The sequence below is a fragment of the Fimicolochytrium jonesii genome (assembly GCF_025526975.1).
Source record: "Fimicolochytrium jonesii strain JEL569 chromosome Unknown EV422scaffold_18, whole genome shotgun sequence".
Classification (NCBI taxonomy): Eukaryota; Fungi; Chytridiomycota; class Chytridiomycetes; order Spizellomycetales; family Powellomycetaceae; genus Fimicolochytrium; species Fimicolochytrium jonesii.
In genome coordinates this window covers 310726-335972 of record NW_026515685.1, presented here as the reverse complement: position 1 = coordinate 335972, position 25247 = coordinate 310726, and the positions used below count along the sequence as shown (strand labels likewise).

Sequence of the window (25247 nt, the reverse complement as noted above, 5' to 3'; positions counted from 1 at the left end):
CCGTGACTGCTTATTACTTCCAAATACCGGAAGTTCCTAAACAACGAAAACAGTCAATTTCTCGCGCAGTGCATCCTAGTGACGATCCCAATGATACTCACATCCAGTTGAAACAGCCCGCAAGAATGCAACTGAGGATACGGCTCCGACGCGCTGGCGAACGCCTCGAACGTCATCTTGCCGCCCCCTCTGCGCCCGCCTTGGCTCAATAATGATGGTGAGAGGGTGGTGGAGCCCGGAGGAAGACCGCTGGGGATGTTGAGGTCTTCGAAGATTCGGGCGAGAAGATCCTGTGGGGGACATCAATACGGTCAGGTACAAGTGCTGATGTTGCAGAATACATCGTATGGGGTCTTACCAATGGGAACGGATCCTCAATGCTAGCCCCGCTCCCAAGCCGGTGCGTCTCGTCAACGAACGTCAGGCCCGTATGCAGGATCTGATAGATCTCCGCCAGCGTACAAGCCCCGTCCCCATTCTCGCTCATCACGGTGAACGCCTTCTGGAGCCCGACTTTCGGCGAAGGGTCCAGCGAGCAGCACATCAAGAACGCTAACGCATCAAACATCGGCTCGTTTGGCGTCGCCGTCGCTGCAGACTCTGCCTCGACGCCCAGCGATGCAACGACGTCCTCACCATCCGCTGTCTCCTGCGTCAGCGTCTTGCCCACCGCATTAATCTCCTCACCGCTCTGCGCATGTGCCGGTGACTTGGCCCCTGCAATAATCGATTCCGGAGCAGTGCTCACCCGGCTCGTATCATCCGACGCACTATGCGGCTGGCCCTGCAGTGACACATTCGAACCCTGGTCATTCCTCTCGCCGTGCTCGCCCGCTCCATCCTCCCCAACCCCTTCGCCCTCCGGACCAATCTCACCCAGCCCCAAACCCTCGTCCGCAGTCTCCGAAGTCTCCACCGACTCCCCCGACGCAGCAGCCGGGTTGACCTCAAAGAAAGTGAAGATGGCTTCCTTCATCTTGGCGGCGCGGTTGAATTTCTGTTCCGAGTCGTCGGTATAGTCGGAGGGAGCTGGGGTGGTGCTGCGGGCGCGGATGAGGTCGTTGCCGGCGATGTTGATGCCGCTGGGGGTGCCGTTGAATGTGGAGATGCCGTCTTCGAACCAGAGGGGGATGGCGCGGTAGTCTGATTGGGTGATCTAAAAGATGGGTGGGATGTTAGAAGAACCGCATCATCGGTGGAATGGGAGCAACAATCATGCGCTTACCCTCCATCCTTGGTCTTTGCTTCCATTTGCGGCTGCGTACCGGTACGCCTTTTTGAGATCAACCAGGTAGTCCAGCGACGGGACGGGCAATATGCGAGTGCTGAGCAGCACAAAGCGACGCCACGACACAAACCCAGTCTCGTATGGGTCCAAGATAGAGCAGAGCTGGATATTGCAAGAAAATCATTGAGTCACTGATTGAAGGGCGGAGAGGATGGGGATGCATATTTTTGGATATTACCTGCTGTAGCTGTGCAGCATCCAAGGTGGCATATTGATCGGGTAGGGTCTCTGCGCCTGTGGAGGACACGTTTGCGAGACGCTGGAAGCAGTCGATAAATTCTTTGCAGCTGATCAGTCCCGATGGCGATGAGATATGTCGGAATTGGGATGCGATGTTGACGAGTTGGACGACTGTGAACTGATCTGGCACTGTAACGTAGAAGTAGATTTAGCACGGTTTATTCCCTGACATGATGTGGACATGTCCTTACTTGGCTTCTCGACAGGACTCGGCGGCCTAGGCTCGGGCTCCGGCTCATACGTAACAATCCCAAAATCGACCTTGAATTTCTCCCCGGCCAGAACGAGCCGGTTCGGCAGTTTCGTTTCCGCCTCGACGGCTTCCTTGATGACCGTCATCAGATCCCTCACGGCATCCATCTCCGCGCCGAATCGCGCGACGATCCAGTCGTCGAGAAGCGTGAAGACTTCGATGGCCTTTGCGCGGAGGGAGCGGAGGTTGTCGAGGGCGTGCTGGCGGATGCGCTCTACTTTGCGACGAAGGATCTGGTCCTCGCGCTCGACTATTTGGTGATACTCGGGGATGGATTCCATGTCGGCGTCCCCTTATACCACTTTGTTAGATCCCAAGGCTTGAACTACACCAAAGTAAGAATCGAACTCACCTTTGACTTCCGCAACATCCATGACCTGCTTCTTCCTATCCTTCTTATCCTTATCAGCAGTGGTCGGAACACTATCCCCATCATGCTGCGCCAACAATCCCAGAACCGCATCGCACGCGTTCAGCACATCCGCGTAAATAGACATGTCGGCCTCCACCGCCGACGCATCCTTCTCCATCTGTCCCAACGGACCCGCCATGGAATGCTTATTGGCTTCCACGACCGACGCGTTGCGCGCAAGAGGCACCATCTTGCGAGCCGCTCCACCTGCAGCAGGCGGCGGTGCACCGCCCCCTGCCGGGACCGCTGCCCCACCGATGTTGCCGCTTTTACCACCGGCGCCGCGGATGGGTGCGGTCGCTTGGCGCGGGTCGGCGCTTCCTGTGGCATCACGACGCTGAAGTTTGTGAGAGCTCTCAAGCGATCCGGTGCTGACTATGGAGCCGATGTCGATGGACGCTTGGGCTGTAGGGCTTATGAGAGGGAGTTTGACGGCGGGCTTGTTGCCTTCGCTCAGAACCTGAAGAAAAAACTCAATGAGTTACTTGGCATAAATACGCAACGCTGCATCATCAACACGTACCGCCCCATAAGCGTCCTTGTAGTAATCCGCAGCCATGACCTTCGTGCCCAAATACCGATCAATCTCCGCTTGAATCATCGTTATGTAGATATTGGCGATGATAATGAAATGCTCCTCAACCCATTTATCCTCAATAATGGTGACCCTCTCAATCTCAGCCTCCTCTTTGCGCCTATCAGACATATCCCACAACTTGTCTCTCAGGTCCTCCGACCGCTGATGCAACTCCGCCTTCGCATCGGGGTCAGACCTCAAATCATCTTCGACGCTGTTGAACTCCATCTGGAACAGGTCCACCAGCTGCTGTTTATGGTCCGGCCGCTCCAGGAAGCGTTTGAAGTTGACTTTGGCGGCGTGGAAGTATCGGATGACGGCTTCGCGTTCGCGGCGGAGGGATCGGAAGTTGAACTTCATCGTGTCGGTGAAGGTGGTCTCGATCGTTACCCATTCGTCGGAGAGGACCTCGGCTAGTTCTTTGGAAGGCAGTTTCTTGCCGTCGGCCGTCGTCGCCCGCGTGAGGGTGATGGGTGAGATCTCGAAGGTGCGTTCGGAAGCCTCCGTGGACGGGCGATCGCCTTGAGCGGTGCCGGGTGCGGGCGGGGTGCCTTTCTTTGCATCGGCCGCTGTAGATGCTCGGTCTTTTGCGGCGCCAGGTGCCGTTTTGGCAGGGGCCGCAGCAGCAGCGGGTGTAGGAGCAGCTGCTGCGGCGGTGGGTTTCTCGCCTTTGGCGGTCCCTGGAGTGGTCAGGCGCACTCTTCCTGACGCCGCCTTGGCTTTCTTATCGTCGTCGAGATGGCTGATGACGGTTTTTAGTTCCGCTTCCGATGCGGCCGCGACTGGTGCTTTGACTGTCTGCCCGTCTTCTGGGCCAGTTGCTGCTTGGCCAGAGGGCCGGGATCCGCCTTCGTCAGACCCCTCTTCAGGATTTGCGGTTGCGGAGTGATCTAAACCAAACCCAGAGCGGCGACAATGTTGAGAGTTTTGTCCCTTTGATGCACGGCGTTAAAGATGATCTGAAACTCACCTTCCTCCTTGGCCCCATTCTCAGGGCCAATATCCTTCTCCAACAACTCCATGGCTTCCTTTGCCTTGCGCTCCTTCTCCTTTTCTTTGCGATCAATGATGCCCACAATGATATCTTGCACAGTGTCAAACGTCAGTTCGGCATCGGTATTTCCGTCAACGGTCTGAGAAATGTCAGTGCGTTCAGTAAAGATTGAAAAAATCTGTAGTCTGCTCTCTACCCAATATGAAGCGATGACGGCAGCTACCTACCTGGAGGTTGTCAAAACGTGTATACCAGTCCTTAATCTGCTCCTGTTGATCCTCAAACGCAGCGACTTGGTAATGAAGCTGGCTGCTTTCGCTCTCATCGTCGTTTATCGGAACAAGCCGCTCCATCAACCCCTAAAGTAGAAACCGAACATGATGAATAGGTGCACTCCAATCGAGGCGAATACCAGAGACCCGCAAAACCCACCGGGTCGTTGGTCGGCGGCGGATCCATCGTCAAGTGGTACACATGGCCACTGACAGGATCCAACCGCCTTCCCGCCGCACGATCGTACGCAACCTCGTTGGACACATCGATCATGACGATGGCGTCCATGCCGCTCACCACCGAGCCTGGCTTGATTTCCGGCTGGGGTGCATCGCTCGGGGCGATCTGCGAGCGCATCTTGGCTTTGTCGCGAGGTGTGCGCTTGAGGTTCCCGGGTTTAATGGGTTTCGGGTCCTCATAACTGCAATGGAACGGTGTCTCAGCTCACTGTGGTAACTCGAGCGCAATACCAACGGTCTGGCCAAACGCACCCAGAGAGTTCCTTCTCTAGTAGTTGGGCTTGCGCCCGTGTCCTGGGGAAGTCCGTCAATATGACGCCGCCATACTCGGTCGGCTGGTCTGCTGGTAAGATGCGCTGGATGGCGTCGACGACCAGCAGCACTAGTAGGCTGTCATCAGGGCTCCCTCCTTCGAGCATGTTGATCTCTAGTTTTGCACCAATGACAGCTCTGTTGGGGACTTTTGTTGGGTGCCCTTTGTCGGGATCGGCGGGAGGTGGGGCTGCGGCGTTCATGTCGGCTTGTCTGAAACACATTATTGAGCAAGGGCATTGAGGTCTCGAAGAGTATCAGCCCTGTGCTTACTTGATGGCGTTCTGCATCAGCTCATCGACCGAAATGACCGCCAACTTGTATTTGGCGGCAATCTTCCTGGCCAGCGTCCGTTTGCCCGCAAACGGCTTTCCGATCAATGCCAATTTGAGCGGAACCGGCGGGAGATGAGCAGTCTCGACCACGGGTTCCGGAGGAGCCGTGATCTCGAGGATGGTGCTAATGAGCTTGTTCAGCGCTTTGTTCCGTAGTAATCGTGATGATCTGGCAAACGTCGGATTAGACTCCCGAACGCTTGCCTCAGCGACAGAGAGAAAGACGAAGCTTACAAGTCGTTCGGATAAGACCAATCACCGCGCCCATGCAAATAGTCCTCGAACTCCTTATCGTCCAAAATTTTAGCTCCGGGCCCGATAGCCTCCTTCTTCGCCGCAGGAGTCAATGCGCTTTGATCAGCAGGCACATCGATCTCGTAAATTGCCGGCTCGATGACATCTTTCTCCAAGTCGATCGTGTACTGCTTTGTAAGGGAGTTGCCTTGACTGAAGAGTAGCTTCCATTCGTCGACGAACTTTTTGGGCGCGTCGCGGCCATCGTTTAGTGTTCGATAGTCGGCCATCTGCGAAATGAATACATCAGATCTCCTTATCCTTCGACGCTGGTTCCATGCAATGTGATTTCCTCACCTTCATCGCCAAATCAAAGATGTCATTCACAACCTCCAAACACATATCACATCTCGCCTCATGCTTCGCCTGCGCCTTCTGTCTCAAGATCTCCTCATGCTGAGCGACCTGCAAAGCCGTCTGCCGTCTATAATCCAGCCTCTCCCTCTCACACAGCTCATACTCCTGGGCCAACGCCTCCTCATAATCCTTCTGCCGCCGTTGGGCATACTGCTCCTCCAAGAAGATCCGATTCTGCCGCATCACCTCCCGCTCATGCCGGACCTGCAGCAGCTGCTCAGCGATCCTCCGCTCCTGCTTCGACTGCCGCAACAGCTTCGCAAGCGCGACCTCCTCGATCTGCGCGATCTGACGCTCATCCTGTGCCCGCTGTTCCTGCAGCGCACGCTTGCGGCGGCGCTGCTCGCGTTCACGCCGCGACGCCTCTTCTTCGAGTTTCTTGTTGCGGATGGATTCGAGGAAGTCGCGGCGTTGGTTGTGCATGGACTCGAGGGGGGGCAGCGAGCGTGACATCATTTTGAGGTGGTTGAGCGGGTCCATGTTGGCTTGCAGTACGATGAACTTTTTGATGGCGTTGGGGTCGAGCGGTGCACCTTCTTCGGCATCGTCGTCGTCGGGATGGCCCGCTTTGGCGGAGTCTGTTGTCGGTGACTCGTGATGTGTAAGAACCCTCAGCCGCTTCTCAAAGGACTCTACTTCCGCTTTGATGGTGTCAACCATGCCCTATGGAGAAAGATAAATGTGTTGCTCGATCTATTTACAAACACCACCATGGACGGAAATCCACACAAACCTCCCCCGCATAATGCGTAGGCCTCTCCCTCCTCCTCCCCGAGCGCGCCGCACTCCCTCTCGCAATCTGCTGCCGATGCAGCTTCTCCACGTGCTTTGCAACATTCTGCACAATCGCCTCCTCCGGCTCCGTCGTAGGCTGCTGCGTCAATTCGCCGACATGGTAGGACCTCGTCACGTCGGCGTAGTAGATCGGTTCCTTCACCTACATCCAAAAGTGTTGCTATCAGCACTCTCTCCACGTTTGCCCCTCCATCAAGCGTGACAAGACGACACGGCATACCTTATCCACCACATGCCGATGGTGCGTCGTCCGCTTAACATGTTTCGCATTCTCCATCTTCGACAGCTTGTTCTTCAACATCTTGGCAAAGAACTCATGGTCCTGCTCAATCGCGATCCGTTTCGAGCTCTCGGCCACCGGCGCGAGGTCCGGGACTGGGCTGCCGTCTGTGCTATGCCGGTGTTTATCAATGAGGGGTTGGCCTGGGAGGGAAAGTGGTTGGATGGATCTGATTCCTCACCTCGAGGGCTGTTCGGGTACGACGGCAGCTTGGGCACCCCGCCCTGCGCTGCTGTGAGCAGCCGGGTGTGCGGTTTGGTCGCCGGGTGGATGCCCTGTGTCGAGACGGCGCTTTTGATCTGATACCTACATCCCCATACAACCCCCATAGTCAGTATCCCAATTCTCGCCCGACCAACCCCCTCGACTCCCAACCCCCGCATGTAACGTACAACAACTTCGCGGCGCCCCCCGGCCGTTCCCTGATCAAATCACACGCGGCATTACTGCTCAACTCGATCCCCAGCTTCTCCCTCAACGTGTGCTCCACCCGCGCGTAATTGCGCACGAGCGCGTCCACGTTGCTCGTATCGTACGTCGCGGTGGTCGCATCGGGTGGCGGCTGGAGGTTGAATTTGCTGAGCAGTTCGGCGAGGAGGTGGCCCGAGGCGAATTGGTGGTCGAGGGTCGAGGCCGAGGCGTGGTGCGAGAGGGAGACGTCGTGGTTGAGCCATTGGGCTAGGATGTGCGACATTTTGGGGGGCTGTGGGGGTGTGGATGAGTATAGCAATGGGGTTCATGTGGACGAGGGTTTTACTACCAAGCCGTTGAGGATTGGGCCGTACCTTCTACGACCCACTAGGTCCGAACAGAACTTTGGCGCCGCCCAACAAGATCGATTTCCCGTATGTCTTAGCTCCAAAACTCTAGGTTTCTGATGCTCTCTGGGTGCTTCAATCGGCAGCCCACTCTCCGTTCAGAACACTCGATCGATCTCCGCCCCAGTCCTCCGAATGAAAAAACATCGACAGACGCGAAGAAACAAATGACAGCGAGACCGCGGCTGACTCACGCGTCGTTCACTGTCAGTCAGTCGACCCTCTGCGCTCACCCGGCGTCCCCGCCAATAATAATGCGAAGCTGGACCTGCATCCACGAAAGATAAAAATACGGCCCTGCAGCCACCGTCTCGCGTGGCCCCCTCTCGAGCGCCGTTTAGAATTCCCATGAGGGCTAAATCTCACCCTGCTTCCGAAGGGGGAAGTCTGGATGTTCTTGCATTGGGTACCTACACGAGGCCAAGCTGCCCGTCCGTAGCTCATTCTATATTCTGGTGGTTTATATCAGTCTCCATTATGTAAAGCTTCCCAAAAGTCTCACTGCTACCAAGACGAACCCCTTCCACTCCTCGCTATCCCTAATCATTACCTCAATTCTACCTGTTAGTCCTGTATCCTCATGTAATCTCCCCCAATCTCGTCCCGGAAACGCCCCTTCCCAAAAAAAATTCCCCCGCCCCCCCCGATCCTGCCAAAAATTCCTATCAACCCCGCACCCTCAACGTATCCATCCTCGTACTCGGGAAGATGGTCACAAACGGCGACATCCGGCTCTTCAAACTCGGGCCTTTACTTCCCTTCCTGCCCTTCTCACCCTCCCCGCTATCCTCAACAACCGCCTTGGCCGTCCCATGTGGTGTCTGCTGCCGCGCTTGAAGACGGGAGAGTTCAGTGGGCAGCCGTTTCCCGAGCGAGAACGCCGGCGCGGCGCGCTTGACGACGTTCGTGTCGATGTGGGTGTACGTCCCCGGGCCGGGGGTCGTGTGCTGGTCGACTTGGGGGGTGGTTGTGGGGGGTTGGGTACCTAAGAGGATGGACAGGGGGGTTAAGAAATGAATAGACGGGGGCGAAGAGAAAAGCGGGGACAACGATGTATACGATGAGAAGAGTACATACCGGCTTGTTTAGCTTCCTTCCGCTTCCTGCACGCCTCCTCGAACCGCGCGAGCTGCAGGGGTGTGAGGAAGCGTTGGGGGACGTTGTAGTCTGATGGGCCGGGGGTGCTTGCTATTCATGTCATGGGTCCGGGAACACGTTTACGATTCAAGTTAGGTCAGAGGCACATTCCCCAGCCCAGGCATCTCGCTCCCCCAAGCAGTGTGTTGCAGATTGGCCCTACCTGCAAACACCTTCCACCGCCCCTTCAACGTGACCTTCGGCCCATCGTTGCTTCTGACCTGCCTGTCGCGCGGCGTGTACTCCGACGGGCCGGGGCCCGCTGCTGCCGTCGTCGGGCGGGACGCCCCGCCTGGAATAGTTGATGCACTTGTTCAGACGGATCCATCTGTGTTGGCAATTTGCGCCGTCGAATACCACTCACCATTCTGACTCCCAGGCCTCCCCCCCAGCGTATACGCCGGCCGCTTCTCCATCGACCCATTCAGGTTCGGGTTATATGTTGCCGGGCCGGGGGAGTCGCCCGCCGCTCCCGGTGTATCTAATAAAAAGGAAAAAGACGAAAACGGGTCAAATCTTTGCCAGCTACTGTCGTGTACTACGGCGAGGTAGTACACATACGAGGCTTCCCCCTCAGCGAGAACTGCGGGCCCGTGGACTGATCTTTGATGAGGAAACTTGCTGGGCCGGGCGTCTTCAGGGCCTTGCTTTCCGCATACCAGCCTTTCAGTGTCGCGGCGCGTTCGTTCCAGGGGAGTTTTGGGAAGTAGGCGTTTGGTGAAGGTGTTCCACCTATACAAGGCGAGAACCGTTAAACCAAACCAATCGGAATGGCAGGACGATGGGATTCCAGGCAAAATGCAGGGAACACATACCAGCTTCCGACGTCTCAAACACGTCACCGCCCAACTTTGGCCGGAACGTGAATGCCGGCGCGGTTGATGCGTGCGGGGGAAGTTTATGCGATGCGACGTCGTAGGATTGCGGGCCTGGCGTTGAGTCGTCTACAGGGTAGGGGAGAGTCGCAGCGGATGAGTTTGCACTGATGATGGGACTCGTATGGGTGGAGACGCGTTCCGAGTGACATACCAATGGAGATGTACTTCCGCCCAAAGGAGTATTTAGGCGGTGTGGTTCGCCCGACAGTTGCTTTGGGGAAGTAGGCGCTTGGTCCGGGGTCTTCCGGAACTAAACATAACCCATGCATAAGTCACAACCTCCCTCACGATCGATCCCCTCACGATCAGTCACAAAACATACATTGCGTCTCAAACCTCCCACTCAAAGAAAAGCTGGGCGCGTCCCTCCCGACCGTCCTATCCGTAGGGAAATACGTCGCCGCACCGGGCAAACTCTCCTCCCCCTCCCTCTTCACAAGCGCATGACTCTCCTTCCCACGACTCCCCGCAAAGCTCCATTTGGGGGCTTCCTCAAACACGACTTTGATGGGGTCGGTGTTGTACTTTGACGGGCCGGGCCCTTCGTTGGTGGAGTCGGAGGAGGGGTCGGGGTGTTTGCCGAGGATGGAGACTTGACGGCCGTTGGGGGGGAGGAGGGGGGTGTAGGATTGGGGGGAGGGGGTGGGGAGGGCTGTAATGATGAGGAGTGTTAGGATCGACCATCAACCACCATCAACCACGATCAACCACCATCAACATTGTCTACAGACAGTACCCTGCTCGCTCCGCTCGCGACGAGGATGTTGGGATGCGGTGGGCGGGGCGTAGCTCGCTTCGCTCGCTGAGGCTCGCTACGCACGCTGGGGCTCGCTACGCACTCCGCTCGCACTTGCATCACTTACCAAGACTCGAAAGCGGCAATCCCCCTTGTGGCGGCACATACTCCCCCATAGGGGTCCTATGCTCGACACCCAACTTATCCTTCAACAACAACGGCACTCTTCCTCCAGATCCAACACCATTGTTCTCTCCCTTTGAATCACTCTCAGCCGCCACCGCCGCAGAGTGCCGTCGTATCGTGCCATCCTCGTTCGCCGTGTCCGCCTCAGCGTGTGCGGATTTCGACGATGGGTCGGTCATATCCAGGGGTGGCAGCGTAGTTCCTCCATTATTGCCACCACCAGCCTTTGGTCCCCGGGTAGTTGTTCCTCCAGTAGTGCGTGCTCGGTCGGCACGAGCGCCTCTGCCGCCGCCGCCGCCGCCGCCGCCGCCAGAATGGCCCTCTACGTTGTCGTTGACCGTTTGACGGTGCGATACCAGTGGCGCTTTTACCGCTGCGACCATGTTTCCTCGTTGTGTCAAAGCTCTGGAAGTCGCCGCCACGGGTTGCGAAGATGACCGCGCGGAGGATGGGGGTAATACGCACGGCGACGCGAAGTGACTTTTTTGAAAGCCACTATTGGAAGTCCTCGCCTGACGTACATGGTGTAAGCTTTTCCGAGTTGGACGGGGGTTGCAGGGAGGGTGAGAGTAGTGGAGGTAAGCGTAAAGTTAGTTTGTGTGTAGCGTTGCAACGAATAGGAAAAAAGGCGGCGATGGAAAAGGGGGGGTTGTTTGTCACACCTCGCGCCCTTTCCTCCCTCTGCTCTCTTCTCCTGACTCTTCTCTCTCTTCCTTCGTCAACCAGACATACAGTAACAAGCGGCTGGCCTCAACACAACACCAACACATACTGTACAGACAGCACCCACACCCCCCAACCACTCGGGACACAGCACCCCACCCACCCACTCTTCCTCACACTCACTCACTCCCTCACTCTCCTCTCGCCAAAAGAAAACAAAAATGGAACCAGAAACAATCAACAAATACTTCCCCGTCATCCTCTTCGGCGCCCTCTTTGGAGTCGTCTTTGTCTCCCGCTTACTTCGCTACTTCGGCCTGTTTAGCGGATTCGGTGGTTCAAACGTCATTCCGCCGCCGCCCGGGGTCAACGTCAGGCCCAAGAAGATATAAGGACGGGCGATAGCGAGGTGTGGGAGGAGTGGGAGGGACGGGCGATGCGCGAGGAGAAAGGCTTGAGGGCTGGGCCAGGGCCGGAGGCACAGGAATGTGGAGGGGGTTCCGAATGATAGCGAGTCGTTCGTTGTAAATAGATGAAGGGAAACCGATTTCGTTCCAATTGCACACATATCTTTTTGCTTCTTTTTTCCGTGATGTGCAAAATAAAGATAGATAGTCGACAAGGAAAACCTATATGAAATAAATACATGTGTCGGTCGAAGCAAACCGTGTGCGTGCGTATGCATCTTCCCCCTCCTTTACATCTCCCCCCCTACTCCACAGTCAACTTCAACTTGACCCCCATCGCCACCAGCTCACTCACAAGGTACCTAAACACAAACGGCACCGCGACAATCTCCACGCCCTTCCCATCCCCACACGTCCTGCACACCGCGCGATGCTTGCCTAGCGCCGTCTCCACACCCACCAGGCTCCCACATTGCGAACAGCACCACGACTGGCTGTAATCAGAGCAGTTCATCAGCCGGTCTTGCAGGAGGAACGACACGCCGTGCGCGAGGAGCGAGTCGCGCTCCATCTCTCCGAATCGGATCCCGCCCGCCCGTTTGCGGCCCTTGATGGGTTGTTGCGTGACGTTGTGCACCGGGCCGATCGTGCGCACTTGGTATTTGTCAGAGACCATGTGCCGGAGACGTTGATAGTACACCACCTAACACATCCCAAAAAAAAAGGGCAGCTCAATCAGTCAATGAATCTCCCCAACAACCAGCCACCAAAGCACCCACCCCTCCACGAAAAAAAACTCACCCCAATGTAAATATCAGCCTTGAACTCCCCCCCGGTAATCCCACTATACATCGCCTCGTTCCCATGATAATTGAACCCAGCCTCCCTCAACTCCTCCCCAAAATAATCCGCCGCAGGCTCGCCATCCCCCTCCAAAAAAGTCCACGGCGTCGCATCCTGCGCCTTCCCATGCAACGCGCCACTCTTCCCCGCCAAACTCTCCACAAACATCCCAATCGTCATGCGCGACGGGAACGCGTGCGGGTTGATGATCACGTCCGGCACGATCCCGGTCTCGCTGAACGGCATATCCACCGTCGGCCATTTCTGCGAGATGACGCCCTTCTGGCCGTGCCGGGACGAGAACTTGTCGCCGATGACGGGCGGCCGCGGGATCCGGAGCTTGATGTGGATCTTCTGCAGCTCCTGGTCGCCGGTGTCGGTGCCGATCAGCCGGACCTGGTCGATGTAGGCGTCTTCCATGCCCTTGTAGGGCACGACGGTGACTTTACCCGTGACGTCGTCGACGTACGCGTAGTATGGGTCGCCGTGTGTGATGCGGTTGCCGATGATCGGTAACCCGTCCTCGTCCAGGAATTTCAGGATCTTGTCGGCGTCTTTGAACGTCAACGCGGCGGTGCCTTCGGCCATGATCCCGAAATGCAGCGTCATCGGCTCGCCTTTCTTGCGCTTGTCGCTCAGATCGATAAACTCGCCTTTGTAGATCGTGCCGTGCCCGTACCCGCGCTCATGCGACGACTTGTTGAGGATCGACGCGTCTTCCATGTCGTAGCCCGTGTACGAAATAACCGCCACCACGGCGTTCATGCCGTTCGGGTACCCATCCAACCCATACGCGTCGTGCAGTTTAGGTCTCACAACAGGCGTCTGCCCCGTCTGCAGACGGTACAGCTTGTTATCCGTCCGGTTAGGCAAGTTCTGCGCGGGGGTTCCCATCGACTGTTTCCCCATCTGGCACTGGTACATGTTTCGCGGACTCTGGTTGTGGTCCGAGAAGGGCGTCAGGTTCGCAACGACGCTGAGGATGTTGGTGGGCGATTCTTCGATATGTGTCGTCGTGCCGGGGACCACGTCTTCCTTCAGACACGCAATGTCCATGTACACCTGCTCGAACGGGCCCACCATGTCCCGCTCGCCCGTCGCGAGGTGCTTGACGGGCCGCATCATGCGCGCCGGCGTAGAGAAGAGGAAGAGACCGGGATACTGTCCACCTCTTGTAGGCGGGACGTATCCAATTTCCAAATCCAACGGAATAGGCCGCGTGCGGGTAACCTTCCAATGCCGGAGCCGTTGCGCGACCTTGGCGGCCATCGAGGCGCTGCACCATCCAATGACTTTCCCATCCAGCTGCACGGAAACAGTGACGTTCTTCCGACGCTTCATCTCCGATTCCGGGTCCAGCGCGTTAAGCTCGTCTTCGTCGTCCTCCACGTCATCAAACTCATCATCTTCCTCGTCATCGATCTCCATCGCATCCGTTTCGTCCGGCACCGCATTCGACGCCTCGTTCCGCGTCCGCGGACCCATCCCGCTCATCTGCCCGACGCCCAAACTCGCTACCAGCGCAGGCACCTTGCTGACATCGATCTTATCCACCACGATCCGGCACAGGTGCGCCAAATGGTTCAGCAGACCACACGGACTTCCATCGGGCGTGTGGACCGGACACAGGAACCCCCAGCTCTCGGGTAACAACTTCCGCACGGTGGTCGTTTTCAGCTCCGCAAAGAAACTACCACGGTGGACGGACCGGAAATGGGAGATGTATCGGTAGAAATTCAACTTCTCGGCAACGATGGTGTAACCGGACGTCTGCTGCAGATCCAGACCCGTGTTGGAGACCAGGTTGCCCGTGGCGAGGAAGTACTCCATCTTGCGGCCGATATCCGCCGACCCGAACGTTTTGCTGAGCACTTTAACAATGTACTTCTTGTCCATAAAGTCGACCTGGGTGGGTTTCAAACGGATATCCTGCTGGATCTGGATCTTGATCGCGGTCAACCAGTCGCCCATCTTCTCCTTCATGATCGACAAGTACAGGTGGCCGGGCAAAAGGATCTCTTGATGCTGCGGCGAATCCGGGTTATCGCCCGCACAGTCGCCCGCGACAAGAGCGTACAGCTTCTGCATCATGAAGATCAACATATCGAACTTCTCCCTCGGGTCGTCGAGATGCACAAGCACGACGCGGCGCAGGAACTCCTCGCCGACCTCCTCCTCGTACATATCGTCGGGGGAGTCCATCATGACCGCGAATTTGGCGCCGAGGTACGCCGTGCACTGCTTCTTGGTGTGCACCGCGTATCGGCGGAAACTCCGCAGGAGCAGCTCGACGCGGTCGGTGAGGAAGGTGTTGGAGGTCTGCCCCATCGTGAGGCGTTCGAAGAGCTCGCGATCGCTGGCTTCGCAGAGGGCGCGGAGGACGAGCATGACGGGGACCATGTACTCGTTTTTGCGGTAGGAGAACCGCAGGGTGACGGGTCCGTCGGTGCAGTAGTGCATCGTGACGGTCTGGGAGGTCTGGTCGGGTCGCACGCACCGCATGGAGACACCGTACGGCGAGTAGGTCGGTCCACGGTTCTGGAACGAGTTTCGGATGATGGCGGTTGGGTGGTTGCGCCTGGGCACAATTAGCAACCGGATCAAACGCTCGATACCATTGCTGACAAAGTAGCCCCCGAACTCGTCGGGGTCCTCGTTATGTTTGATGAGGTCGCGAGGCGATTTGCCTTCCAGGTTGCAGCGGAGCGACCGAACCATGACAGGCAGCTTCCCGAGAGATCGCACTTCGCTTTGCACCGTGCCGCCGTTCACTCGCCAGTTTAAACGGACTTGCATCACGCTCTTGTAGGACATTCCTCGTTCGCGGCATTCTGAAGGAAACAGCTGGTTTGATACCCCACCACCGCCCGCTTCGATTACTGGTTTCCCTACGCTTACGCTCGATAGCCATACTGAAAAGGTCTCGTTGGATCAGTACGCTATTCGTCACACCAGAGGCACTCCCGCATCTAAAAACCAACTCACATTCAATCTTATTCCGTCCACTCTCCCCGGGCTTCCCATCAAACACCACCCGTTTCCCGATATCCTGCACGGCCCTATCCAGCAGCCCACTAGACGCCGTTCCATGCGCAAACAGGCTGTTGAAACTCTCGACATGCGGCGCGGAGAGCTTGGCGAGCTCCGGGTACTGCGGGCGGGTTTTGGACGGGTAGACGGCGGCTTGTTGCCGGTCGAGGGTGTGGAAAGTCGAGGTGTCGGTTCTCCTTTTGGAGGTGGTTGTTGTTTGTGAGGGAGCCATGGCGGGCTGGTGTCACTGGAACTGAGGGTCGTGCTGGAGGTCGGCTGCTCCAAATCTCAAACTTCCGGTGGCTTTTTCGAACACTGCCCTGTCCACCCTTCCTTATCGGTTCGCTCTCCCTGTTTGTCTACGTTATGCACAGGACACTTCTGATCATAGGGCGGTCCGCTCACCAGCAGCCGATGGTCCTGTTTTGCAAAAACCTCAGGCAAAAAGCTGTCATTCTGCTTTCAACGTTCAATTCGGATCGTGTGGAGTCACGTGACGCGGATTTGAATTTGGGCGGTGGTCAGACCGACTCGGACGCTCTAGCTTTCGGGCGGATAGGTTTTCCGAAAGTCATGCCTATTTCGCGGTGTATATACAGTACATTACAAGTGTCGCTAGCTATGTAAGGGGGAAGCAGGAGTCTATGTGTCTACAGGGGTGGATACCGGGGGAATATGGTTTGCTACAGTACGGAATCTGGGATAACACTATCCCAGTCTCTCTACCTACAAAGGGATGTTACAAAAAAAAAAAGGCAGAACTAATTAACAATATGCAAACCCAGCGGTCTGTCAGTGGCCACCGGGTGAACATGGGCTGGAACATTGTGCACCATGTTGATGTTCTGCATACGCGGGGATGGAGGTCCATACGCCGTAGGATCATACTGATAACCCATCTCGGGTCCCCGTCCCAAACTTGGATACGCTTGGTAAGAGTCACGATTGTCCGCAAAATGTGATGGCTGAGACATTGAGGCGTTCGAAGGAGCGTTCATGAGGGGTGGCACGCCGCCCTTGAGGAGGGAGAACGGACGCTGTTTGGCCGTTTCGAATTCGTAGTCTAGCTGTTTGTCCCGGCGGGCCCGTCTCCATAACAGACCTCCGCCTGCGAAGAGCACGGCGAGCGCTGCAATGACGCCGCCAATGATTGCTGGTGTGTTCGACCCGCTGGAAGAGCTGTCGGGGTTCGCGTTCACTGGGGCGCTCGTTGCGATGGATGTTGCAGATGAGGAGGCCATGGCCGTAACTTTTGAGGATGAGGAAGGAGTGGCCGCAGAGGACGTGCTGGCGGCAGACGATATCGAGGACGTAGACGATGCGGTCGTGCTGGCTGATGTCGACGTTGACGTTATCGATGAAATAATAGATGAAGAAGTGGCCGGAGCGATGGAAGTAGAAGCACTTGTTGTAGATGCTGGACCTAGAGAAATGAGATTGGTAAATCCTCCTCCTCTCTCAGATAAAAACTGCGAAAACACCCAAGACTCACCAGCACTGCTAATATGAACGGGAGCCGCGCGATCAACGCTCGTTTCTCCGTTACAGAAAGGCACAGGAACATCCAACAGCGGCATTTTCTTGCAATCCTTCCATTCAGCCGACACATCGAACGAGTTTACGGCAGGGTACCCGGAAGGAATCGTCGTCGTACATGTCACCGTTGTGCAGAACCCTGCACCGCATGGTGCATTCTTCTGCGCTCCATCAAACAGCAAATTGGCACATGCTCGAATACGGCCAGTTCCCGCCGGCGCACCCAACGGGCTGAGATATATGGCATCGACGAAAAGTGTGTCGGAAACGAGGCGATCGAGAACGAATGTCACCGTTTCGGGCTGACCGGCTTGCCATGCTCCATTTGCGGAATAAGAAAACGTGAAAGCACTCGCTGCGAATATGAAAGGGAATGTTCAGCACATTTGTCGGCAGAACACCTGGTTTTCACCGACACAAACGCCTGTACCTTGCGCGGCAACCTGCGTCGCTGTCGTCAACGCCAAAACAAGGGCGACCTGGGTTCTCATTGCTCGCCGTTGCGTTCGTCCTGCCCGTAGATGGTGCCTCATAGTTTGCAGCTGCAGCCGGAACGGAGGGTATGCGTTGGAGCTGCCACTTTTGTGTTGCGTTCGAGGGTTGCAGCCGCAGAATTTCCTTGCCCTTTTGCTTTGTCAATTTGAGACGAGATCAGGGGGCCCATGCCAGCCAGGCCTTAAATTTTAAAAGTATCCCAATGATTATTTAATTCGAGCATCTCCACGCCCCAAGCCCCGCCAGGTGCACCAGGCCCCGTGAGCAGCAGCGCACCTTGCGCTTGAACTTTCGCGTGGGCCCTCGCAAGGACGCGCACTGGCAGCCGCACCAGGCGCGAGGTGTTACAACGCGTTATGTGGTCAAGAAGTGGGATCCGCAAGATGTAAAATTTTGGGCGTCCTTGCGGATCGGGGTTGTGCCTGTGCGTCAGCAATTCACAACACCAGCCTGGCATGGAAATGAGCACTGCCCCCTTGGCTGTGGAGGTCTGGGAGGATGGATATTTGACAGGAATGTGACAGGATTTGGTGTTGGATGTATGTATAGATGTCGGACTCGTGACATTGGACGCCGACGAAGGAGATGCAGACGTAGGCAGGTTTGCGCGACGGCACTCTGGACATGAGAGTCAACTGCGGAGGTAAGTCTGATGTTATTTGCTCAGTAGCTTTTCTTTGTCTTCTGGGTCTTTATGAGTATCAATCAATCATCGGCCCGATAACTAGAAGTATCTACTTGTGGGGCTTACTCAAATGGCAAACAGCGGGTTGCACCACCTGATTTGTTTGAGAGTAGCTGCATGGGACGGAAATGCTGCACAACCGTCTGAACATGAATATGAATGGAGCTTTGGCAAAGGAATGAAGCACGATCGGACCACCTGAGACAGGATGCCGCTTGATTGCAATGCTGCGAAGGCAGGTAGTTCTTGTGCTTGCTCTCTACGTAGGGGCGCGCATTTGATGGTGTTGGGTTTACTCAGAGCACGATCTTGATGACTACTGATGAAGTTGTAATGACAAAGACCCATGGGAGACACATGGTGGATTTGTATGTGACCAATTGTAGCAGCGATGATGGAACTGATGCCACTGTGCAGTGTGCACCTACAATCTGGTGACTCTACTGACCGCGCGGGGAGAGGTGGACCGGACTCGCCTTCAAATGGAGGTCGCTGTGCCTGAGGAGGGCGACCTCTTACTCCAAGCGGAGGTCGCGCGTCCTCTTCCAGGTTCGCCGCTTGCATCCGGGCAACCGCGGTCAGCAATTCGTCGCGGATGCTTGGTACTGGGGGGGAGATGTGGTGGGGCCGTTGGCCTTGAACCGGCGACGCTTCGGCGGGGTCCCCGTCCTTCAACCGGGACGTTCTCGCGTCCCTCGCGGCTTCTCTGACGGCGGTCGCGTCGAGTTGAGCCTGATACTGGATGCTTCAGAAGCACGCTTGGTACTGGGCACGAGAACCGCACAAAATCAGTACATCATCGCCCGACTGACACAACCGCTACTCACGCAAGAAAGAATCACATTCTCAATCTACTTATGAGGAAGCCTCCCTCCTCTCCTCGTCTCCCGGACGGCCATGCTGGACTAGGTGGCCACAGAGTTCGACACCTCCCACCAGCTCCATAACCCAAAAGCCAGTTACATTTGTCATAAACGTCGTATAGCTGGATGATGGATGGGCGGTGAACAAACCAGAGTCGGCTGTCCTGCGGCTTCTTTTTCCTCGACTCTTCTTCATGTTGCTCGGGTTACTTCCGACTCCCGACGACTTCTGCTTTGTCTTGGCCGATGGCCACATCCAGCCCGCGATGTCATTGAAATGGTAGTTGCCGTTCACTTCGATGATTGCTTTGAAGTTCGGCATGCAGATATCGAACGGTAAGCCGCCGCCAGTAACAATATCGGCTTCGACCCACATCCATTCGCTGGGGGGCCGCGCAATTTGCCCATGTTCGCGACGTGTGAAGTTCCCATGGCTGGGAGGCGGCCGGGATGGGGTGGGGCTACGGTTTGTTCCATTTAATCCCAGTCGGCTTGCTCATCGATTTGTGGGGCAGCTCTTATTGGAGGTTGCCAATGTCCGCATCGCACGGCGCATGGATGTTGAGATGAGTTCATTCGACAACTTTTTTCGGAGGAGTTTCTGGTTGTTTGTGCTGCCTAAGCAAATTCATATTTGAATCCAGACCCCGTGACCCATCAGAAATTGCATAAAATTAATATTTATTATTTATTATTGGCTGAAGCTGTTACCGGGGGCCGAGACAAATACGGGAGACAATGCTCACAAAGTCACCCAACCGAGCCGAGGGACCGGACAAGCCCAACCATGCCGCGCACCCCCACTCGCGCACCTCTCCTCCGCATCAAAGGCGGACAGATCGGGCAAGTCCATTTCTGCATTGGGAATCTGGACTTTCTGTGCTCTCGCCAGACCATGCCTTTTCACCTCCCATCTTTTGATGCTCGTTCGGAGGCAGATGTCCTCTACTCCTTGTACACCGGCACATCCAGATTTACCAGTGTGCTAAGCGGTACTTTCAACGAACTCCCGAGCCGTCTCGCCAGTAGTCAGTGATGAATTCTGAAGAATGTGAACGCGGACTTCGACGAATTCGCCAACAACGCTGGACGAGCACGTGACCGACGCGGCTTACGATATCGAGCGGACTTTGTGTTTGCTAGTGCTGGTCCATAGTTCGATTATGTCCCTGTCATTTCATATGTCGGAGATATAATGGTTCCCATTCTGCTAACTCGGGATTCCATTAGTAAACATTGTTTACGCTGTCAGTCCCAGATCCGACGCCGCAATGTCGGCCTTTCAGGTATCCTTCCCTGTTTTTCTCCTCCATCCTTCATCCTTCGCACCTCACATCGTAGGTGCACAGCGGTATCCTTTCTTCCGACAATCGCGGATTTAGCATTCTCTACATCTACCATGGGTTTCCTCGCAAAGCTGTCCCGTCCCTTTTGCTGTTTTCGTCGTCGCCCGCGTCAACAGGATGGCCCCGTGTGGGGCATTGTCCACGTTGCTCCCGACGAAGGTGCGGTCATCTCAGCCGTCATGTTTGACCGCCGTCGCTAAAAATCTGATCCTGTTGCAGTGCCTATGGACGATCTTCCCGCTGATGCTGTTTCGCCTGCACTTGAATCCGGTAAGAACAGCAAATTCCCTCATTGCACTGTTAGGACTGTCTTCTAACGCTCCCCATCCCCTGTACCCGTTCGTTTAATTAAAGTCATGTCCGAGACCGCCCGGACTCCTCCCGTCCGCCCCCAATCCGCTACCCGGAACGCTCCGCGTGTGGGCCCCTACGTTCTAGGGAGAGAACTGGGTAAAGGGTCGACCGGTAATATCTTGCCCGCAGTTTCCCTAGGCATCATTCTTTCTGCATAGCGCCGATATCTTATAATCATATCGAAATGCTATCGATAATTGTAGGGCAAGTCGTCCTCGGGACGCACACTGTTACGAAGACCAAAGTGGGTATCAAGATCGTAGATCGAACCCACCGAAACAATGGCGGCAACGGCCGATACCTGACCGGCTCCGAAGCTGAGCGCATTCAGCATCGGAAACTAGAACGCGAAATCACCATTATGAGACTCATCCACCACCCCGCCATCATACAATTGTATGATGTGTACGATAAAGAGAACTGGCTCTTTCTTGTTATGGAGCTGGTAGAGGGGGGTGAATTGTTCGATCACATCATCCAGCGTGGCCGACTGCCAGAGCCGGACGCGTTGAAGTATTTCCAGCAGATCATTTACGGCCTCGAATACTGCCATGGCTACAATATCTGGTACGTTCCTGTGCATCTGAAGCTTCGTCACATCTGCCCTGTTCTCTGCGTTACAAGTTGCTGACCATTCTCTTCGCTCTCCATGCATCTCTCCCTCGCACAGTCACCGCGATTTGAAGCCGGAAAACCTTCTCCTCGACCGTGAGGGCAACATAAAAATCGCCGACTTTGGCATGGCTTCGTTGCAGCACTCCGGTGCACTTATGAAGACCAGTTGCGGGTAAGCCGTTGTACTCCTCCATTCTCATACCGCATCTACAACTGGACGCTAACAGCCACCATGTCCTCGCAGGTCCCCCCATTACGCATGTCCAGAGATTATTCATGTAAATACCCTATACTCCTAAATTGCTCCCCTCCCTACATCCTCCACTTGTACTCTTGAGACTCATCGCCTTGTATGTACCTCTGACGTTCATACTATACAGGGTGACAAGTACGACGGCGCCGCGGCGGACATTTGGAGTGTCGGTGTCATCCTGTTCGCGCTCGTCACCGGCAACCTGCCTTTCGATGACAAGAACGTGCGCCTCTTGCTGGACAAGGTGAGTTTGTCACATCTTCGTCTCTCCTCCTGAAGTTTGATCGGTGTTCATCTCAGCCTCTAATGTGTATGTGCATTCGCTTACTCTTTGACTTTAAAACCTCTGATAGGTTAAGGCCGGGCGCTACGCTATCCCAGATATCGTTGGCCCTGAATGCAAAGACATGATCAGGAAGATGCTGACAGTAAACCCCGAGCGACGCATTAAGGTCAGCACCTCATGTCTTAAAATCCTCATCAACGCCTGTCAACACCGCCTTTTCATCGCACCGTCACTAAACCCAAGTTCTCCCTCGTTCTCATCATCATCCAGATGCCTGCCATCAAGGAGCATCCGTTTTTTACTTTATACGAGACCGGTGTACAACCTAACCCACCTCAAGAAGATCATAACGAACTCCACCTTGAGAGTGGCGAGGTAAGCCGCTTGCTGACATCTGTCCCCATTCGTCGCATGTTTCGACAACCGGTTGCTGACTGCCTCAATCCCAGGCGCTTGATGAAGATTGCGTGAAGTCGTTGGTGCATCTCGGATACGGCGGCGAAGACCAAGTCGAAGAGGTGGTCATCGACAAGTTGCGGGACGCAAAGTATGTTTTCTCCTTCTGCTCTCGTCATGAAGCTGTAAGCATCTTACTAACCATGTCATGCTCCTTTCCCGCTTCACCTTTTCGACCATGTTCATCTCCGTCATTCATCATCATCAACTTCAACAAGACCGCACCCCGCAAAAATGTTCTACAACTTGTTTTTGCGTCGGAAGATCGAAACATTCGAAAACTACGACCCTCTGAACGGTATGTACACGTACCTTACCCCACACGCATGGTCACTCATCCGATTCTAACTCTCGACTTTCTCCGCTCCATCTGTTCTGAAATCAAGACATCAACTGGGATGTGGAGGGAGGGCCAAAACGTCGAACGAGCTCTCTTCTCGCCTTAACGCCGACCAGCGCGCAAGGCTCAGCGGTAGACCTCGCCCACGGGTCGGCTCTCTCCCTGGCAGGCAGGTCAACCGACGAGCTCCGACGTTCGACGGACAATGTGAACGTGCGGAGCTCCCGGGAGGAGCACCCGGGTGCGGCCTCGAGCAGCACCACCGACCTCCCGGCGGCGTTGGGGGCGTCAGCTCCTCGTCCGTCGGGAGAGGCGGGAGCGACGGCCGGGCCTGTCGGCGGTCCAGGGAGGGACGCGACAGGTGCTGCCGGGCCGTCGGCTGCGGGGCAGGCGTCGCCCAAAAAGGCCGTAGCGCCGAACAAGTAAGTTCTTCTTGAGACTTCATCAGTGATATTTGGAATGTGAAATAGTGCTGATTGGACATCTCTCTCTTCTACCTCCCGTGTTTTCACAGGATCTTTACCAACGTTGGCAAGTACGCGGACACTGCTGTCAGGGTTAGCAGTCCGCTGTCGGCCTCCATTACCGAGTAAGTACTCAGCCCCACTCCTTTCATCCGCCTTCTCCATGCGCAACACTAACTTACTCTTCTACGCCTCTCCTCCCATGATTTCCACCGCATCCTCATCCACCTATCAAGCGACTCCTTGTCTCTTACAACCACTACTACGGAAGCTTCGTCTTCCACGCCAGCCAGCCACTCACGGGGTGCGTCGGCTCAAGCACGTGCGAACAAGGGAAAGCTCACGATTCAGACCGGCAGCGGCGAACCTTCGGGTGCTGGTCCTTCGAGCTCGCTATCTCAGGACCCTGCGCGAGCGGCTTTGATGCAAGAAATTCTACGGGCATCGCCTTCGGGCTCCCAAGCTGAAATCGGCACACCTCGATTCCACCGGAAGAAACGTGAGTAGTCTTTCAACATCGGCGATCTCCTTCGTTACCCATTCCTTGGTCGGGTTTTCATGATACTAAAATGTTCAACCTCCCCCTTTCACTCAGACTCGTTTTCGGGTTCGCTCACACCGGCCGTGTCTTCAAGCCCCAAGAGATCCTGGTTTTCGTCGCTCTTCTCGATGAGCAAACCTGAGCCTCTTTACGTCACCAGTCGCAATGGCTACGAGCGTACTTTGGAAATGTTGCGTACACTCCTGACTGTAAGCAACCAGAATGTTCCTCAAGCTCCTTCTCCTCAATCATCCACTCATCATCCATCGCAACTCCTCATCTTCCCATCAGACCAACGTTGCATGCGCCCGTGTAGATGCCACCCGCGACGGCTACAGGTGCAAATACGACGGTAACGCACCTATTTCAAGATCCGCCACCGGCGACGCCTCGGCTCCTGGCTTCAGCAGCGGGAACGCTACCCAGACTGAACGGATTGTGCTTAAGCCCGTGAAGTTCACCGCGCTCGTCGTTCGAGCCAACGGTGAGCCCGCGTCGTCGTCGGGTGCCGCGAGCGGGGATGACGAAGATGCGGAGGAGCCCGGGGAGGGGCCTTTTAAAATCCAGTTGACCATAAGCCAGGGTATGTATTGCTCGATCAGCAACGGTATCTTCACTTGTACGTTCGTCACTGATATTCCACCTCAACAGGAGCGTACTCAGCGCTACAGAGCATCGCTGCAATCATGCAGGGAATCGCGGACAGTGAGGATTGGGCTCCACTAGCGCCGCCTTCCTAAAGGAAAAAAAATCGTTGACGGGGCCGTAGTTTGTGTTCGGTCGGGTTATATCGTGCTTGCGGTTTATGTTTGCTATAAGGACCCGGTTTACCGGTGGTGCCTTCAGGAGAGAGGAGTGACGGGGGCTCCAGTTTTGCTCCGAACGGTATTATCAGCGCTTGCGGTTCTTTGTTGTGATAAAGGACTCGGGATTCCCGGTGGTGCCTTTTGATTATGTGTATATACCATTCTCGCGGGGGAGGGAGACTGTTGTGGTGCATACCATTACGCTGTTGGAAATACAAGTTTTTGGAATGCGAATGAGATGGTACTGAGGAAAGCCAGACTTCAATGATCGTGGATGGTTTGGATGTCATTCATACTGAATTTGAGATGCTAATCGGTTGCCAGTGATGGGTAACCGAGGCAAATGGTCACATTCCAAAGAACGTCGGAAGTCTTGATTACTGTTCTCCATTCCAAGTTATGCATTATCGCCATCTCCGGCCCGACATGGGGCCGCATGAAGCGTCAAGGCAAAACCCGGAAATGAAAAGACCAGTAACCGGAACCTCGACACAAAATAAAAATCGAAAAGACGACCGTAAAGATGTCAAGGCCTTGCCAATGTATCAAGACCAGACATTACCATTCTCCATTCCAAGTTAGGTGCTGACGTATGGGCAACAGGCCGAATGAAAGCCGTATGCAAAAGCTCGTCAGGACCAAACTCAGAAATGAAGGAACAGTGATGATGTGGTATCTGGGAAGCTGGGCGGTTGACAGGTTCAGAAAAAGCGGAAACTGATGTTGCCGACGACAGCAATTACTATTCTCCGCTCCAAGTTATGTGTTGCGCACACCACTGCGTATTGTCTTTTGATGTGCAAGACAGAACCTGAATGCGAAAGAACAGTAATCGCGCTTGCTGAACGATGTGAGTTGGG

General features: G+C 55.5%; 5 protein-coding genes across 5 annotated transcripts; 1 reads left to right on the top strand and 4 right to left on the bottom strand.

The window, feature by feature from the left end:
* Nucleotides 1–205: 205 nt before the first annotated feature.
* On the bottom strand, nucleotides 206–7343 carry EV422DRAFT_498138 (uncharacterized protein; the record flags this gene model as incomplete). Its single annotated transcript, XM_053067991.1, has 18 exons — nucleotides 206–600; nucleotides 877–1156; nucleotides 1310–1390; nucleotides 1467–1657; nucleotides 1720–2073; nucleotides 2134–2653; nucleotides 2717–3433; nucleotides 3685–3903; nucleotides 3992–4123; nucleotides 4197–4458; nucleotides 4529–4801; nucleotides 4862–5092; nucleotides 5158–5447; nucleotides 5515–6215; nucleotides 6280–6511; nucleotides 6629–6818; nucleotides 6854–6955; nucleotides 7042–7343. The coding sequence occupies 18 exons, from the start codon at nucleotides 7341–7343 to the stop codon at nucleotides 206–208; spliced, it is 5472 nt and encodes a 1823-aa protein (XP_052924071.1).
* A 477-nt stretch (nucleotides 7344–7820) lies between these two features.
* Nucleotides 7821–11050, bottom strand: EV422DRAFT_579581 (uncharacterized protein). The gene is made up of 9 exons (XM_053073322.1): nucleotides 10346–11050; nucleotides 9805–10134; nucleotides 9634–9732; nucleotides 9420–9548; nucleotides 9166–9336; nucleotides 8969–9085; nucleotides 8768–8896; nucleotides 8545–8655; nucleotides 7821–8452 (listed from the first exon to the last, which is right to left on the bottom strand). The coding sequence occupies exons 1-9, from the start codon at nucleotides 10785–10787 to the stop codon at nucleotides 8133–8135; spliced, it is 1848 nt and encodes a 615-aa protein (XP_052924070.1). The 5' UTR covers nucleotides 10788–11050; the 3' UTR covers nucleotides 7821–8132.
* A 684-nt stretch (nucleotides 11051–11734) lies between these two features.
* Nucleotides 11735–15775, bottom strand: EV422DRAFT_588918 (uncharacterized protein). The gene is made up of 3 exons (XM_053073503.1): nucleotides 15303–15775; nucleotides 12276–15229; nucleotides 11735–12177 (listed from the first exon to the last, which is right to left on the bottom strand). Exons 1-3 carry the CDS (start codon nucleotides 15577–15579, stop codon nucleotides 11779–11781), a joined length of 3630 nt encoding a protein of 1209 aa, XP_052924069.1. The 5' UTR covers nucleotides 15580–15775; the 3' UTR covers nucleotides 11735–11778.
* Nucleotides 15776–15911: 136 nt separating this feature from the next.
* On the bottom strand, nucleotides 15912–17515 carry EV422DRAFT_535359 (uncharacterized protein). The gene is made up of 3 exons (XM_053070739.1): nucleotides 17314–17515; nucleotides 16840–17238; nucleotides 15912–16770 (listed from the first exon to the last, which is right to left on the bottom strand). Exons 1-3 carry the CDS (start codon nucleotides 17414–17416, stop codon nucleotides 16109–16111), a joined length of 1164 nt encoding a protein of 387 aa, XP_052924068.1. The 5' UTR covers nucleotides 17417–17515; the 3' UTR covers nucleotides 15912–16108.
* A 2833-nt stretch (nucleotides 17516–20348) lies between these two features.
* EV422DRAFT_535345 (kinase-like domain-containing protein) lies at nucleotides 20349–24726 on the top strand. The gene is made up of 17 exons (XM_053070738.1): nucleotides 20349–20431; nucleotides 20492–20542; nucleotides 20627–20737; nucleotides 20830–21193; nucleotides 21297–21413; nucleotides 21486–21519; nucleotides 21622–21738; nucleotides 21848–21946; nucleotides 22051–22155; nucleotides 22230–22327; nucleotides 22455–22534; nucleotides 22623–22998; nucleotides 23091–23165; nucleotides 23277–23539; nucleotides 23636–23790; nucleotides 23873–24164; nucleotides 24233–24726. The coding sequence occupies exons 2-17, from the start codon at nucleotides 20497–20499 to the stop codon at nucleotides 24319–24321; spliced, it is 2421 nt and encodes an 806-aa protein (XP_052924067.1). The 5' UTR covers nucleotides 20349–20431; nucleotides 20492–20496; the 3' UTR covers nucleotides 24322–24726.
* The last annotated feature ends 521 nt before the right edge of the window (nucleotides 24727–25247 follow it).

Excerpts from the sequence above, each read along its gene's own strand:
- EV422DRAFT_535359 (XM_053070739.1), bottom strand. The coding sequence starts at position 17,416 with ATGAGGCACCATCTACGGGCAGGACGAACGCAACGGCGAGCAATGAGA. Across the intron at positions 17,239-17,313 it reads GACGCAGGTTGCCGCGCAAG|CGAGTGCTTTCACGTTTTCT; the intron begins GTACAGGCGTTT and ends TCATATTCGCAG. Across the intron at positions 16,771-16,839 it reads CGTTCATATTAGCAGTGCTG|GTCCAGCATCTACAACAAGT; the intron begins GTGAGTCTTGGG and ends TCATTTCTCTAG.
- EV422DRAFT_579581 (XM_053073322.1), bottom strand. The coding sequence starts at position 10,787 with ATGGTCGCAGCGGTAAAAGCGCCACTGGTATCGCACCGTCAAACGGTC. Across the intron at positions 9,337-9,419 it reads GTTTGAGACGTCGGAAGCTG|GTGGAACACCTTCACCAAAC; the intron begins GTATGTGTTCCC and ends CGCCTTGTATAG. Across the intron at positions 8,453-8,544 it reads GAAGGAAGCTAAACAAGCCG|GTACCCAACCCCCCACAACC; the intron begins GTATGTACTCTT and ends CCATCCTCTTAG.
- EV422DRAFT_588918 (XM_053073503.1), bottom strand. The coding sequence starts at position 15,579 with ATGGCTCCCTCACAAACAACAACCACCTCCAAAAGGAGAACCGACACC. Across the intron at positions 15,230-15,302 it reads TGGACGGAATAAGATTGAAT|TATGGCTATCGAGCGTAAGC; the intron begins GTGAGTTGGTTT and ends AGACCTTTTCAG. Across the intron at positions 12,178-12,275 it reads AGGCTGATATTTACATTGGG|GTGGTGTACTATCAACGTCT; the intron begins GTGAGTTTTTTT and ends GGGATGTGTTAG.
- EV422DRAFT_535345 (XM_053070738.1), top strand. The coding sequence starts at position 20,497 with ATGGACGATCTTCCCGCTGATGCTGTTTCGCCTGCACTTGAATCCG. Across the intron at positions 21,739-21,847 it reads TGCGCCTCTTGCTGGACAAG|GTTAAGGCCGGGCGCTACGC; the intron begins GTGAGTTTGTCA and ends AACCTCTGATAG. Across the intron at positions 23,166-23,276 it reads CTGTCGGCCTCCATTACCGA|CGACTCCTTGTCTCTTACAA; the intron begins GTAAGTACTCAG and ends CCACCTATCAAG.